Raw genomic sequence first — 16,869 nt, 5'->3', positions numbered from 1 at the left:
CATATTCATTTAAGCTTTGGTGAGATATATCTGTCAAGGCCAATTTCCTTTAAGAAAACAGAACCAATCCCAACTGCCCAATTCTAAATTCATGCAATAGAAAATGAGTGGCACAAGCTTGAACTGATGTGTAATATCTTATCTCTACATTGCAGTGTTGTCCAGTGGCTAGGAAGGCAGCTTCAGCTGTGTGATTCTAGCTTGACAACCTGTCTGCATTATTTCCCTCTCAGAACTGAAAAGCATAATGAAAAAGATTTCGCTTTCTGTGTACTTGTTTCACTACAGACTTCTGTAACTTCTCCCTGTGGAAACCGTTCTTCTTCCTATTCGTTCCAGCCTTGTGCTGGTCCACAGCAGTAGTTAATTAACCGGAGTGCACAATCTTCTATGATACAGTTTCATTCAAGGGTATATTCCAACTCCATTAGTCAGTATTGCTGTTACGTTTAATTCTTATTCTTTTGCAAGCCCCATTTCAAAGGTGACTGAGTTGGAGTTGCTTTTTCTGTGTGTGTTTTAGTGTGCCAGGACAGCCGTACTTGGAGGAGCCCTACCAAAATATCTGCTTCCAAGCTTTCTTGACCACTTTACAGTCTCCAAAATCATCTGATATGGATGATATCACGTTTTGCATGGTAGGTGAGACTACTACTGATCCTGTGACTGTTACAGATGTGTTTACAAGCAGCAGTAGAACAAGAGCTGCTATTAGAGTTTCATCTTGTTGCTGTATTAGTTTTGTCTAGAGATATAGGCATAAGGGGATGTTTATAACCTAAAAAGGCTGAACCCATATCTTTCAGGTTTAAATTACAAGAAATTATTTTTGTTTGTTTTGTTTTGCCTTGTTTTTTTGTTTGTTTTGCAATTCTAGGTTCTTAAACTCTTTTTACCCTCCTGACTATAAAAGTGGAAATAAAAAATTTCTGACTAGTGACTGTCTTTTAGATGGAAGGGAAAGGAGTGGATTTCAACAATATCTGCAATATTTTTTCTTTTTTTAAAAACCTGATACAAATATGACAGTTTATTAACATGATTTAAATTCAAAGTGACACATTTCAAAAATTACAAATCAAAGATGGCGAAAGTTTCTTATAGTCCCCAGCTTAGACAGAGCCACTGGGAACAATTTGTTCTACATGCCCCCAGATTTTTTTTGTATATAAATGAGCATATTTGTACTTTTTAAGTGGGATCATATTTAATATGCTGTTTTGCAGCTCTCTCTCCTTTTTAAACTTAATATATCTTGGACACCTTTTCAATACCTGTTGATGTACTTCATGCTTTCTAACTGCTGTAGCTGGGAGACCTTGGCAATTTACTTAACTTCTTGAGCCTACATGTTCCTCATCTCTGAAATGGGAGAAATGTTATAACCACCTTGTAGAGGTCTTATGAGGTGTATATGAACTGTTCATAAAAGCACTTAAATATGCTTGGAAAAGTGCTTGCTATTATTGTTAAGTTTCATATGTAGCAGAGGGTTAGCTTCTTAAATATCATAATTGATGGAAAATTAAAGTTTTTTTCAGTGATTGCACTATTTCAAACAAGGCTGCAGTTCACATCCTTTCCATGTAGGGAGTATTTCTTAAGGACAGAATCCTAGAAATGACATTACTGGCCAAAAAATGAATCTTGATCAGAATTGCCCTCTAGAAACCTGTCCCCACATACATTTCTTTGCTTTTAAGAGCTGCTGTGAAAAGAGCTGCTTTGGTTACTGCATGATAGGGATTTCCTGTTTCCAGTCTCTGCTGCCGCATTTTTATTCCTATCGTACTCTTCCCACTAAACATCTCTTCTTTTTTTTTTTTCTTGCTCACGATTAGTACGTGCGGGTTTATAAACATGTATGAAAAGACCACTCTTATTCAAGAGAAGCACTCCATTCTTCTAGAAAATAATTAGTAGTAGCTCATCAGCTTTCTTCTCTGGATCCTCATCTCTGCTCTTTTTTTAACCCTCCCCTGTCTAAAGTTTTTTTCATCATCTGAAGACTTTTCTTTCTCCATCCTACGTGGTGCTAGAAAGTTGGTCCCTGGACAACCAAATTTCATTTACCTTTTAACTTGGTCTCCTTTTTCCCTCTAGTTGTTACAAAATGCATTAAAAGGTATACAGTCTCTTCTAAATGGTGGGAAGATGAAACTGACACAGACTGATGAACTTGGAGCTCTTCTGGCTGTGCTAAAGGTAAGGCATTGCCCGTTTAAACCCCATGTCCTCATGTGGTTAGTGTCTTTCCTGTTTACACCCCAGACATAAGGACCAGTTTACATCATTACTCCAAGGCTAGCTTTAGGGTATTATATTTTAAGAGAGAAGAATAAAATGTTCATATTTAAACATATTTAAAATTAAGAACTGGGACTTCCCTGGTGGCACAGTGGTTAAGAATCCGCCTGCCAACACAGGGGACACGGGTTCAAGCCCTGGTCCAGGAAGATTCCAGATGCCATGGAGCAACTAAGCCCGTGCACCATGACTACTGAGCCTGCGCTCTGGAGCCCGCAAGCCACAACTACTGAAGTCCGCGCGCGTGGAGCCTGTGCTCCGCAACAAGAGAAGCCACCACAGTAAGAAGCCCGTGCACTGCAACAAAGAGTAGCCCCCGCTTGCCACAACTAGAGAAAAGCCCGTGTGCAGCAACGAAGACCCAGTGCAGCCAAAAATAAATTAATTAAAAATAAATAAAATTAAGAACTGAAAAGACTAAATCTTGCTTTAGTAAACTTAAGAAAATTCTAAAATTTTATTGGGAATAGGTTATGAGGTATGATCTGTAGATTATTTAATTTTAGATTATGTTGAATCTGTTTGGACTTGAAAGAGGAACCAGTGCTTCTCCTTGGCTTTAGCTCCCATGTAGTAGGCAGGCCAATCAAGACGTGTATCATTAGGCTGCCATCCTTTGGCTTCTGAGCCTGCCAGTCAGTGGGAGAGTCAGATCAACCTCTCTGGGGATCCATCTGTCTTCAGTTCAGCCAAGAAATAGAAAGAAACTTTGTGGTGACCTTAGATCAAAGCCATGTATGATAACTTAGCTTTATCATGACTAAAACTTTAATTCTTTTCCTGTACCATCTCCCCTACTCCCTAATAGATAATAGAGAGCTAGATTTGGACATGGATATGCTAAATAAAATGATAGATTGGTTAAAAAAATTATAGATAAAATATTGGACAAAACTGATTGGGTAAATTTTTTAAATTAGTAAATAAAAGTAGTAAGTAAATAAACTAGAATCTAAAGTTTAACCTGATCTGGCCAAACCAGATCCCTCTGGTCTAGATGAAATTAAACTCTCCTTTAAGCCCTAAACCTTCAGGGTATCTATTTTCTTTCTCATTTCAGTTTCCTTAATAAAGCTTTTAAACATTAATCTATTCATCTGTGATTCAGAACATGGTGAATAATTCTGTTTTATGATTCGTTGTATGTGTGTTTGTGTGTTCCTTAATCATCATTATTAGAAAACCATGTTCCATGGACTCCCTGGACTAAACATAGAGATGCCCACGGTGTTGTACCCCACTCCACTTCCTCAGTATGATGGACGACCACCCATCAAACCGCAGCAGACAGAATCCAGCACTTCTCGACTAGCTGTGGTACATTTACGTATATTTAGATTTAAGTTGTGGATTGTTTTTAATTGCTTGCTATGTGTGTTTTCTATGATTTGCATCACTGCTGTGCCAAAGGCTCACCTTGAATTTGATTTCAACTTAGGGTTTTTAGCATAGTAAATTTAAATTATCAGACTGCTAAAACTACCAGTTAGAACATCTTATACTTCTAAGCAGTCTAGGCAATGTAACAGCTATAGAAATGGGCATTCGCTTTATACCCATAGCCAAGCATCCGCATCCCTCAAATGCTTAACACCACAGGTCAACAGACTTTTTCTCCAGCAGGCTAGCTGGTAAATATTATAGGTCTCTGTTGCCACTGCCAAATTTCCCAGTCTTTCCAGATAGCTGCCATCTCCCTCCTATTTCTGTTGGAGAACCTAAAGCATACAGATATACGGCTGAGGTATTACACCTAGAAATGTAATACCTGATTAAAATGCTTATAATTAGAAATGCTTTCACTCATTCACTTAATCAACATTTACTGAGCATCTGTTATATCCCAGACATTGTGCTAAGCATTAGGAACATAGATTGTGGTTTTAGGAATTTGGGGGAGAAAGCAAAGGTGGATAAATAAACAACTACATTGCAGTATTATGATTTATTTCAACAGAATATTCACGGGGTATTCTAGGAGCACATCCAGGGCAACCAATAGAGGAGTAAGGGGGTGCTTTTTAAAAGATATAGTGGCTAACCTGAGCCTCAAGAATGAGTAATAGTATAGAGAAGGAAGGAGAATGTTTTATTCAGAGGGAACAACAGGTACACAGTCTTAGGGAATGCGAGTTGAACAATGGGCTAGAGTGTCAGGTGTGTGGAGGGGAAGGTGGGTCAAGTATGTAGCAGAGGCCAAATCATAAGGGTCATATACAGTGTGCTAAGGAGTTCGGGTTTTTGTCTTATAGGTGGTGGAAATGAAGCATCTGATACAGGGGAGTGATATGATCAGATTGGCATTTCAGAGAAATCACTGTGATAGCAAGTAAAAGGGTGTGAGTCTGGAGCCACATTAATAACTCAAGGTAGAAGTCATGAGGACCTTCTCTCCTAAAGGCTAGGGACCTTGAGAATGCAGAGGAGAGCACAGATTCCAAAGATCTTTGGATGTCCGAAAGAAGGAAGTAGCAGAAGAGAAAGAACCTGGCTTTTACTTTAAGTTTTTTGTTTTTTGTTTCTTTGGCTGCGCTGCACGGCATGCAGGATCTTAGTTCCCCGATCAGAGATCGAACCCGTGCCCCCTGTATTGGAAGTGTGGTGTCTTAACCACTGAACCACCAGGGAAGCCCCAGGCTTTTACTTTATATCTACAAAGCCCCAGTGCTCTAAAACCTGGATTGTATGTAAAGGAGTAACATCCCTCCTATGCATCTAGAGTGGTGCTAGCTGCATATCCTGTTTGGGAGAACTGAGAAAATAGTCACTCAAGTCATTTTCTGTAGACCTTGATCTCTTGCAGAACCTTTGTTGAGAAGGCTGAATGCTTTCACAACCGTTCAAGGAAGGTGGCATTAGTCTGTACTTAAACAGATGAGGAAAGGCAAGCTCAGCGAGGCTAAATGATTTGCCCAGGATCACAGATACAGAATTTAAACCCAGGTCACAAGGTTTGCTCTGTCCCATGTATTTCCTACCTTGTTTCTTTTGGTCCAGTAAGTTGTACATAAACACTTAGCATAGTGCCTGACGTATGGAGTATTAAGTGCCGCTTTTTTCTCTTCTCCTCTTCTTTATCCGTACTACGTGTTGGAGACATACTTAGTAATTATCAAATGAGAAGTTACCAATAGCTATCATATATATGTTTTCATTTGCTCCTAAAATCAGAATAAAAGGAAAAAATCAAAAGTAAAAGCGAAGAAAATCCAGCAAGGAGAGGAGGAGGAGGAAGAATCCAGTGGTGAAAGAGAAGTAGCCCCAGTCACTGGCTCAGGCAGACTGAACCCGCATAAAGGGGACACTCAGTGCCCCTCCTCCCTGGGTGTTCCGAGTTTGCCATTAGCTGGAAGTGGAGCTGCAGGAAAAGACCAAGTCTCCTCATCCTTCAGTTCTTCCAGTTGGAAGAGAGTCAGCAGTAGTGAGTCAGACTATTCTGATGCTGAAGGAGGCATGCAGAGTAAAGTGAGGTAGTAGTATTTTGTTACATTTTTATGCTTTATATTCTAAGTTGTGTGTATAAGTTTCTAACCTTGCTTAAAAGTCTGACTGCCGCATGTGATTTAACTTGGAAGAGTCTCATTTACGTGGGACTTTGTATTACTATGCATTTTGCATTGTTCTCTTATCTGCCTTTGTACATGTGGTTCCTCTGCCTGGGTTATTCTTTCTTTCATGTTTTTTGCCTTTTGCCTTGTTAACCACTACCCATCTTCAGTATGAGCTCAGCAATCATGTACTCTGAGAAGCCTTTTCTGACCCCTTATTCCGGCTTAGGTACCCCTCCTATGTGACTGTTTGACTTATCTCTGATTACTGTGTTGTAGTCTCTTTAACTGTGTGTCTCTGCCTTTAATAAGCTTGTCAAGGGCAGGGGCTTAGTTTATGTCTGCCAGCCTCAGCACAGTGCCTGGCACATACGTAAGGATTCTCAGTACATATCTGTTGGATGAATGGATACTCTGCAGTATCTCATATTTAATACTGATTTCCTAATATCAAAATGTTGCCCTCTTATTCTCTATCTAGTTGTGTTTTTTTAATTGTTGACTTTATTAGCTTGTTAGATAAACAAATTGCTTTAACATGTTTTGATCACATTTTGAAATAATTTTTAAAATGTTGGCATCTTTCAGATTTATTTAGAATGTTGAATTTCCCACTGTATCATTTGAGTTGGCTGGAATAAATAGCATTTCATGCTTATGTTTTTAAAAACAATTAAAAGGCTTTTTTCTTCCTTCTTTTGGTTATTAAAGGTCTTACCAAGCCAAAGTTCGCCAAGGAGCATTAGCCTGTTTTCTTTCTACTATAAAATCAATAGAAAAAAAAGTTCTTTATGGCTACTGGTCAGCCTTTGTTCCTGATACACCGGAGCTTGGAAGCCCACAGTCTGTGTCCTTGATGACTCTTACATTAAAAGATCCTTCTCCAAAGGTAAGAGCATTTAAATTCTAAGGGTTATAACTAGGAAGAAAATCTTTACAAGTCTTTGTTGTTTTCTCTGCCCCATCTGATCTTATCTGAACAAGGCTCTTAATAATACCGACCCAAGTCCTGACTTGAGAACCAGTAAATAGGCAGGAGGATAGGAAATGGGCTTATGTGAATATCAGGTAGAGGGAGATCACACTGAGCTCACCTCCTGCCCCAGGGCTTGCTTGAAGCACAAGCACACTGAGTTATTGTTTCAGTGTCCTCTTTGAGCTGCGCTGAAGAAGCTGTGCTTCTCTTTGTTTTATGAAAATGTTGATTGCCATGGTGTTTATAATAGAAAGAAGTTAAAAATGGCTTTAATACGCACTGGAATATCATGGTATATAATGGTTATGAAATGCTGATGGTTAGGGAAATGCTGATGATGCTTTATGAAAGTATAGGATATAGAATTATATGATCCCAACAGTGGTTTTTTTTTTCTTCAACTTTTCCATATTTTTCAAATCACATGTAATAAATAGTAATACATATTTTAATGAGAAAAACTTATTTTTAGAAAAGAAGGAAAAGTAACTTGGCAGTCATGGATAGCTACAGCAAGGTAACTATGGCTGATCAAATATTTACCTCTTCTTGGATATGTTAGCTCTTTTCCAGAAGTTAGCTTTTTACCCAAATAAGGAAAACAGTGTGCTGTTTAGATTCCTCTTACAATAATGAACATTAAAAAGTCATGCTACAGGGCTTCCCTGGTGGCGCAGTGGTTGAGAGTCCGCCTGCTGATGCAGGGGACACGGGTTCGTGCCCCGGTCTGGGAAGATCCCACATGCCGCGGAGCGGCTGGGTCCGTGAGCCATGGCCGTTGAGCCTGCGCGTCCGGAGACTGTGCTCCGCAACGGGAGAGGCCACAACAGTGAGAGGCCCGCGTAACGCAAAAAAACAAAACAAAACAAAACAAACAAACAAAAAAAGTCATGCTACATGGCATCTGGTATCCTCAGGTAATTAATCTACCCTCTCAAAATGAATAGTTTTAGTTAGGCCAATAGTATTATTTTCTGTTTTTAAGATTTTTCCCTTAAAAATAAGGAGGACTAGCAATCCATCATACATTGAAACTCCCTTTCATCATCTCCTTGACTAGCTAATTACTCTATAAGAAAACTTCTAAATGACCCTTCAGCACTTTTACAGGGTGAAGAAAAATAAACTAGCCTTAATTATGCACACACAAAAATGCCTTGTACGGTATTTCAAATACCCAATATACTAAATAGTTAAACCAGTAGAAATTCTTCAGATTGACTGAATCATCAGCAAATGAGAACCTGAAAAATGGTGGTGGCAAATAAATAAATAATGAGGCCATTCTAGTAATTGGAAGGAAAACTGCTATGAAGGTTGAAAATATATATATATATATATATATATATATATATATATATATATATGTATTTATGTTTTTGAAGACCCTCCAGCTGAGGGGAGCTGCCGTAAGTAGCCAAGGAGATGGAGATGAAAGTAGATTGAAATAATTTTCATGATGTTTATATCTTTGTATTTTTCAAACATTTACATTTGAATTGCCATGAGAAATTTTACTTACTGCAAAATGGTCCTCCTTGATTTGGGTACTTCTTACATATGTTATTGCTGTTTAATTTCAGTAATGCAAGAGATGTGATGAGTGAAAAAAAATATAGAACTCCCTTCTGGAGAAGTCCTAGGTCTAGCACGAAAGCCACACAAAGGTCCTGGAGAAAGGGAAGACCAGTCATCATTCTTACACAGTTTTTTTAAAAGATCGAAGTAATGATTAAAATTCATGAGTTCAGTGTAATGGCAAGCGAAATGAATATACTCAGATTTTTTAGCAGATACTAGGTTTAGAAGGGTGTAAATAAGGGTCATGATAATTGTCCACAACAGGTCTTGGAGCGCACCACTGCAAACTGTCCATAGTGTAATTAATTGTGAACCAAGAACAATGTTAGAAAAAAGTGTTTTGGTAGATGATGTCAGTGAGAGAGTCTTTTTAGAAAGACTTCTAGAAAGTTACGTGCAAAAATTAAAAGTACTAGTTCATGGACTTCCCTGGCAGTCCAGTGGTTAAGAACCCTGTGCTTCAGCTGCGGGGGGCGCGGGTTCAGTCCCTGGTCGGGGAACTAAGATCCCGCATGCCGCAAGAAATGGCCAAAAAAAAAATACTAGTTCATGTCATTGGAATAGAACAGCATTCTGGACTGATCAGAGCTAGGTTAAAAGGCGCAGCCGTGTGTAAAAGCTGAGTGGTCATCTCAGGTGCTTATTGAGTATAGAGTTGGATAGTATAGACTGAAGTTTGTCTTAGCCAGGATGAAACATGGCAAGACAAAAATAATGTCTCTTCTCCTTGAAGTACACAGTGATGATGGTTTTGAGTTCATGGCAGCTCTGATATGACCTATGGTAGATTCAGTTGGAAGCACAATTGTCACTGATATACTGGGAAATTTTCCAGAGAGAAATGGACAGAAGGAAACATGATTGGACTACTCCATTCAGAACACCAATAATGACAGGGATTACTTTCAGGAAACTGGAATGTAAGATGCTAGAATGGTTCATTGAGAAGGAGAAAACTTAGAAATTTCCTCTAGGATTTGGCAGTGTGATGGTACTTGGGAAATTATCACATGTTTACATGCTGGAAATGTGCTTCAGAAAGCACATCCTGTGTTTTCAGGCAAGATAGAGCAATCAGTATAATAATACGACTAATTAAAATAATACTAATGCTACTAGTAACAATATGACTATTTTAAGAATTTCTTCTATATGATTTCCTCAGGTGTTACAAAAGTAGATTATGTATATATATCAACAAGACGTGACCTAAGGGACAAACTGTAGGCCATGCCTTCTTCTTGGTACCTTTAGAATTATCCTGATTTTCAAATTCCATGATGATTATTTGTTTCTCTTTTAAAGAGCTATGAAATGTGGAAACAAATCAAAATCTAGATAATAGCTATCATAACTAGGAAAGAGAATAAAGAGTTGAAACTTTTAACTGTCACGGAATGGTAGGTAATCAGGTTTCCTCTTTTATGGTCAATTAAGAACAGGTGACCTTTGCTTGGAGGTCTCTAAATCTAGAGACCTTGACACAGTATGCACATGCCTCCACCTAAAAGGCATCCAACTTTGGGGGTGTGCTCAAATGAAATTAACCCTGAACATATGTGAAGGATAATCAGGACTTGGACAAAGTCAAAGACAAGCACAGCCAGGTGCCCTGCATTGAAACCTCAGTGGTAGCCATTCCCAGCAGTGACGACTTCATCACTCCCCCAGAAATATGCTGAGACTGAACATACATAAAAAAGGAAAAAATAAGGATTGACTGAGCTACCTCAGCAAAAATTTCTACTATATCCTTAAATAGCAAAAAAGGAAAAGTGCTTTCTTGTTTCATTACCTTTGAACAAGCCTTTGTGCCCAAGGAGGTAAAACTACCCTCTAGTGAAACTGAGTGCACTGATGTTTATAAGATTAAAAAGGCTTTCATCTACCAATGTAAATATTCAGACAATAAAAACTTAACAAAATGAGCTCTCTGGAGAGCTGCACCTCTTATGGTTTGCTTGTACATCAGTACTGTCTGCTGGAAGTGCTGATTAGAATGGTAAACAGTATTAAATATTGATACAAAAATAAATGAAGCAGAACTTGAACCTGATTCAGTGTCATGAATAGCATTTTTATAACAACAGAGGTATATTAAACAGTGTTTAAAGGAAATAAATCAGCACTATGAGAAGTAAAATTTGATATAGTATCATATTTCCATATAGATTTTATACCTCGATGGTAAAAAATGACTAATTACAGTGACATTCTTTTGTTTTCATCTGTGATAGTCATGTATGCTTTTTCCCACTTTAGGTACCAAAGTTAATTGAGCTGAAAAATTTTTACTTTTGAGTATTAGTTCATTTCTTTCTACAACTTGGCTTTTAATTTTATTTGGTTTGTGAGCTGTTGAAATTGTAATTTTTAATTATGTTCTAAAGAAATGGAGGTTTAGCATAACATCCGGCTTTTTTGGTTAAGACCAGCCAGCAGTCTAATCAGAGGTTGGCAGACTATGGCCTGTGGGCCCAGTCTGGCCAACTACCAGTTTTTGTATGACCTATGATCTAAGAATGGTTTTTACGCTTTCAAAACATTTTTTTAATCAAAAGAATAATATTTTGTGACATGTAAAATTTATATGAAATTCAGATTTCACTGTCCATAAGTAAAATTTTATTTGAACACAGTCACATTTATTTCTTTGTACAGTGTCTGTGCTCCCATAGCAGAGTTGAGTGGTCGCAACAAAGACTGTGGCCTGCGAAGTCTAGACTATAAAATTTGTGCTACTGGCGCTTTATGGAAAAGGGTTGCTAGCACCTCATCTGAGTTCTTGGACCAGCTGACTTGTGCACGAGCTCTCTCTCTGTCTCTTTGTCTCTCTGACACACACTTTCCTAATACATTGTCAACTTCCTGCCTTCCTTAAGTGATTATGCTTAATTCCAAAGACTCATACTACTATACTACAAATTTGTTCTCAAAGCAATAAATCTTTAGTTTTTTGTTTATGATTCCATTCTATGAAAAGCATGCAGAAATGGTTTATTTCTTGGTAATTTGGAGATAACAGTTGAAGATTTTCTGGAAAACCTTTTTCACACCAAACTCAGATATGCTTCATATTGAGTAAATACTTAGATTAGATCCTAGAATTATAATGTTGATTCCTTGCTTTTTAAATATCTGACTGAAAGGTTTAATTGACATTTTGGGGTGAGCTGGCCAAAGAGGGTACAGTATTATTTCATATTAGTAGTCCTGCATTTATCACCTACATTCCATTTTGGTTAAATTGGCTTTCTTTTCCTTTCTTTTTTTCTTTTCTGAGTTTTAATACTGCACAATCATCAGAATACTAATTACAAGTAATCTTTTAACCTTATAAAGAAAATCTTAATGCAGTGGCACTATTCCTGATAGATAGAGCAGTCCATTGATCAAGGTGCACATGTTTTCCTTTCTATCCATAAAGTTATATTTAATAGTATTCCTTTGAGTATCAAAGATTTTATTGCAGATTTTATTTTCTGTACCTAAGAATGTTTCTGAAAGTTGGGTCACTAATGGTGCCTGCCAAGCTGAGTATGCACAAAGTTTCTAGTATCCTATGTAATTAGTATTGAGCACTCATGGATGCTTTAGGTTGGAACGTAAAGCAGAAGGTCCTCGGGAACTTTGATATGAAACAGACCCTAGATGCGTGTAGTTTTTCCTGCCCACAGGCGGTTTGCTTTTCTCTTTTCATTTGGCTTTATGCTTTAATAAACTAGGCTTCCCATCTTTAAGTTATTTTCATGCTTGTGACATCAGGTTTTTATACTGTGGTGCAGCTTAGGCTTATTCCTTACAGTAGGAAACCCTAACAGCCATGTGATTTGAGGCTCTGTTGGTTTTTTGAAGTGTGGGGGTGGGGCGGCGCGCAGGTGGCTTAGTTCACGGCTGCTCTTAGGGCCTGATGGATAATCACATTGCCCTCTAATTAAAGGGATCCTAAATACTTTGAAAATGAAAAACATATGTATAGGAAGAAGGGGATTCAATTCCTGATTTCTAACTGATGTGCATCATCCTGAAATTTCAGACGCGTGCCTGTGCTCTGCAAGTTTTATCTGCTATCTTGGAAGGCTCAAAGCAGTTTCTTTCTGTCGCTGAAGATACCAGTGACCACAGAAGGGCTTTCACTCCCTTTTCTGTAATGATCGCTTCTAGCATTAAAGAGTTGCACAGATGTCTTTTGTTAGCTTTGGTGGCTGAATCATCCTCACAGACCCTTACTCAGATAATTAAGGTAAATGTGCCAAGTTATCGGTGAGTTAACAGAGGCAGTTTCTTTCTTTTTGCATAATGTTTATATTGCCCAAAAGTGAATTGACAAGAATATAACTAAGTAGTAATTTTATTAAAGATACCCTGTTTGGAAGTCTGTTTCTACTTGTCTGATCATACCTACAATCTCTGTATGTCCACATAAATGTTTTACTAAAAATACTGCTTTATCTTTAGTATTAAGTTGGACCAATGAGAATACAAGTGCTATTCCCTCTGAAAAAAAACAAAAAAGCAAAGGACTGATTTTTAAATAAGTATAAAGACTTTTAAAATTAAAGGCTCTAAAATTTTGTCTCTATGCTGTGACTGTGTCAGGCCCACTGATGAGCTCTTCTTTGTGTTTTGCAGTGCCTTGCAAACTTAGTATCAAATTCACCTTATAACCGTCTGAAACTCAGCCTGCTGACCAAAGTCTGGAACCAGATAAAGCCTTATATCCGCCACAAAGGTTGGTGGTAGTTTGAAACTGATTGCTTCTTTATATCAACCAGATCTAGATTATTAGTTTTTTAAAAATAGAGCATTTTTATAGCTCTAAGATATCTCTGCTTATTCTCCTCAAAATTTGGGGGGAATCAACTATTGCTAGAACCCCACTTTTGACCCCTTAAGCCCCAGTGGACACCACTGGAAAGAAGTGACCTGGAGAATTAACTGTAAAGTTTAATGCCTCTTCAATGCATCAGTGCAGTGACCAGAGTATCCCTTTAGAATTGAGATTGAGCAAAATCCCAGGGGGTCCCACTCTAGTATGTAATAGTGTAATAGTTCATATCCTTTAGATATAAGTAGAGGATGGATGGACTCAGATAGACAGACATTATCCTCATTTTGGAAGGAAGAAGTGGAATATAAAACCTAACTTCTTTAACATTAACTTCTCTGGAGTTCAGATAAAATATCAGAACCTCAAATCTTCACTAACTACAGTCTTATTTCTTATTTCCTGACTTACTTCCACATATAATATATATGTGTTGCCTTTAGAAGACTTGTTTTTCTTTTGGTTGCAAGCTTCAGGATCAGACCACATTCTGTTGAGTTCTTAGTCAGAATTGTAGAACTTGAAGAAGGCATGGATGTTTTTGTGCCATCGTGGGAGATGTTCTGGACCCAGTGTCAGTCTGCAGCTCACTCCCATTTTTGCCATCGCATAGTCATGACCTTCTCTGAACCCTAATTTCCTCCTAACAGGAAGGTCTATGCCTACCTCATAAGATTTTTATGAGGCTTAAATGAGATAATGATATGTAAATATGTAAACAAAGTCCAGTTCATCCCTTTCACCAATGTGTAAAAGGGGACCCAGGAAGGTAAATCTTGCCATAAGATTGCTTATCACTTTAGTTGCAGAAGTAAGATTAAGACAGCCCAAGTCTTCTGGCTCAGTCCCCTGCTCATTCCACTGCACTAGCTTTTCTTCATCTGCAAACTGAGGGGAGTGAACCATGTCTCAGAGGTCCCTTTCAAGTATCTGACTTTGTCCTCCAGCAACCTTTTATTATTAAACTGTTTAAACCCACAGAAAATTTGTACTATTGTACAGTGAGCAGCTGTTACCTCTACCTAGACTTAACAATTGTTAACACTGTCGTATTTGTTTTCTCTCTCTCTCTACATATATGTATCAGTGTGTATATGTGTACGTGTGTGTGTTTATATGCATATTTTGGTCTATGTGTACGTATTTATATAGACTTTCTTCCCTTGAATCATTTGAAGGTAAATTATAGACATATTTCACCCTAAATACCACAGTATGTATCTCCCCCAAATAAAGACAATCTCCAAAAAACACAATACCATTCTCACACCTAAGAAAATTACATTGATTCCATAGTATTATCTAATGTCTAGTCCACATTCAGATTTCCTCATGTGTCCCCAAAAGTCTTTTATAGCTTTTTAAAAAAAACCTGGGTTCATTCAAGGTTCATGCGTGATATTTAGTTTTTATGTCACTTTAGCCTTTTAAACTTTTTTTTTTTAATTGAAGTATAGTTAGCATTATGTTCAGGTGAACATAATGATTCAACATTTAAATACATCACAAGTGATCACCACGATAAGTCTAGTAGCTAGCCGTCTCTCACAATACAAAATTACTACAGTATTATTGACTATATTCCTTATGTTGTATATTATATCCCTGTGACTTAATTATTTTATGACTGGAAGTTTGTAACCTCTTAATCCCTTTCACCTACTTCATGCATGCCCTAACTTCCTCTGGCAACCACCAATTTGCTCTCTGTATCTGTAAGTCTGTTTCTGTTTTGTTTGTTCATTTGTTTTGTTTTTTAGATTCCATGTATAAGTGAGATTATGCAGTATTTGTCTCTGTCTGACTTATTTAACTTAGCATAATACCCTCTAGTTCCATCCATGTTGTTGGGAATGGCAAGATTTTATTTTTTTTTTAATAAATTTATTTATTTTTGGCTGCATTGGGTCTTCATTGCTGCATGCGGGCTTTCTCTAGTTGCAGCGCCCTGGCTTCTCATTGCAGTGGCTTCTCTTGTTGTGGAGCACAGGCTCTAGGCCCATGGCTTCAGTAATTGTGGCACATGGGCTCAGTAGTTGTGGCTCGTGGGCTCTAGAACACAGGTTCAGTAGTTGTGGTGCACAGGCTTAGTTGCTCTGCGACATGTGGGATCTTCCCGGACCAGGGCTTGAACCCATGACCCCTACATCGGCAGGCGGATTCTTAACCACGGCGCCACCAGGGAAGTCCTTTTTTTTATGGCTGAGTAATATTCCATTGTATACATATGCCACATCTTTTTTATCCACTTAGGTTGAGCATTTAGGTTGTTTCCATATCTTGGCTATTGTAAATAATACTGCAGTGAACATTGGGGTGCATATATCAAATCAGTGTTTTTGTTTTCTTTGAGTGAATACCCAGAAATGGAATTGCTAGATCATATGGTAGTTCTGTTTTTAATTTTTGAGGCACCTCCATACTGTTTTCCATGGTGGCTGCACCAATTTACATTCCTGCCAACAGTACGTGAGGGTTCCCTTTTCTTCACATCCTTGCCAACACTTGTTTCTTGTCTTTTTGATGATAGCCATTATGACAGATGTGAGGTGATATCTCATTGTGCTTTTGATTTCCCTGATGATTAGTGGCGATTAGTAATGTTGAGCATCTTCTCATGTTTTTCTTGGCCATTTGTATGTCTTCTTTGGAGAAAGGGCTATTCAGGCTTTCTGACCATTTTTTAATGGGATTGGGTTTTTTTGTTACAGAGTTGTATGATTTCCTTTTTAAGAAATATATATATGTGTGTGTGTATATATATATATATATATATATATATATATACACACACACACACACACACACACACACACACGTGGATATATCATTGGCAGATATCTTTTCCCATTAAGTAGATTGCCTTTTCATTTTATTAAAGATTTCTTCCACTGCGTAAAAGCTCATTAGTTTGATGTAATCCCACTTACTTATTTTTGCTTTTGTTTCCCTTGCCTGAGGAGACAAATCCAAAAAAATACTTCTAAGACTGGCATCAAAGAGTGTACTACCTGTGTTTTCTTCTAGGTGTTTTATGGTTTCAGGTCTTATGTTTAAGTCTTAAACCCATTTTTTATTTGTTTTTGTATATGATACAAGAAAATGGTCCAGTTTCACTCCTTTGCATGTAGCTGTCCAGGTTTCCCAACACCATTTATTGAAGACACTGTCTTTTCTCCATTACATATTTTTGCTGCCATTGTCATAGATAAATTGACCATATAAGTGTGGGTTTACCTCTGAGCTCTCTATTCTGTTTTGATTACTACAGTGTTGTAGTATAGTTTGAAATCAGGGCATGTGAAATCTCAAGCTTTGTTCTTTTATCTCAAGATTGCTTTGGCTATTTGGGGTCTTTGGTGGTTCCCTACAAGTTTTAGGATGATTGGTTCTAGTTCTGTGAAAAATGCCGTGGGTATTTTGATGGTGAGTGCATTGAACCTGTAGATTGCTTTGGGTAGTAAGGACATTTTAACAGTATTGATTCTTCTAGTCCATAAGCATGGTATATGTATCTTTCCATTAATTTGTATTGTCTTCAACTTCTTTCATCAATATCTTATAGTTTTCAGAATACAGGTCTTTCACCTTCTTGGCTAAATTTATTCTTAGGTATTTTATTTTTTTGA

General features: G+C 37.7%; 1 protein-coding gene across 7 annotated transcripts in view; it reads left to right on the top strand.

Annotated features, from left to right (window-relative positions):
• Nucleotides 1-16,869, top strand: part of HEATR6 (HEAT repeat containing 6) — a 57,923-nt gene that overhangs the window by 5,665 nt on the left and 35,389 nt on the right. For 4 of the 7 annotated variants that reach the window (XR_004347506.1, XM_032616537.1, XM_032616538.1 and 1 more), the window contains 7 exons: nt 524-638; nt 2,104-2,205; nt 3,487-3,624; nt 5,479-5,777; nt 6,567-6,744; nt 12,449-12,655; nt 13,045-13,144. Coding sequence is in view for 5 of the 7 variants with exons in the window: in XM_032616537.1 (XP_032472428.1) it covers nt 524-638; nt 2,104-2,205; nt 3,487-3,624; nt 5,479-5,777; nt 6,567-6,744; nt 12,449-12,655; nt 13,045-13,144 (1,139 nt within the window). In the remaining 2 variants the exon portion in view is untranslated. The remainder of the gene's footprint in view (nt 1-523; nt 639-2,103; nt 2,206-3,486; nt 3,625-5,478; nt 5,778-6,566; nt 6,745-12,448; nt 12,656-13,044; nt 13,145-16,869) is intronic. The other 3 variants (XR_004347507.1, XM_032616541.1, XM_032616540.1) reach the window with 2 other exon arrangements.

This window comes from Phocoena sinus, chromosome 20 (genome assembly GCF_008692025.1).
Source record: "Phocoena sinus isolate mPhoSin1 chromosome 20, mPhoSin1.pri, whole genome shotgun sequence".
NCBI lineage: Eukaryota > Metazoa > Chordata > Mammalia > Artiodactyla > Phocoenidae > Phocoena > Phocoena sinus.
Note: the sequence above shows the minus strand (reverse complement) of the source record. Positions and strands in the feature narration are given on the sequence as shown.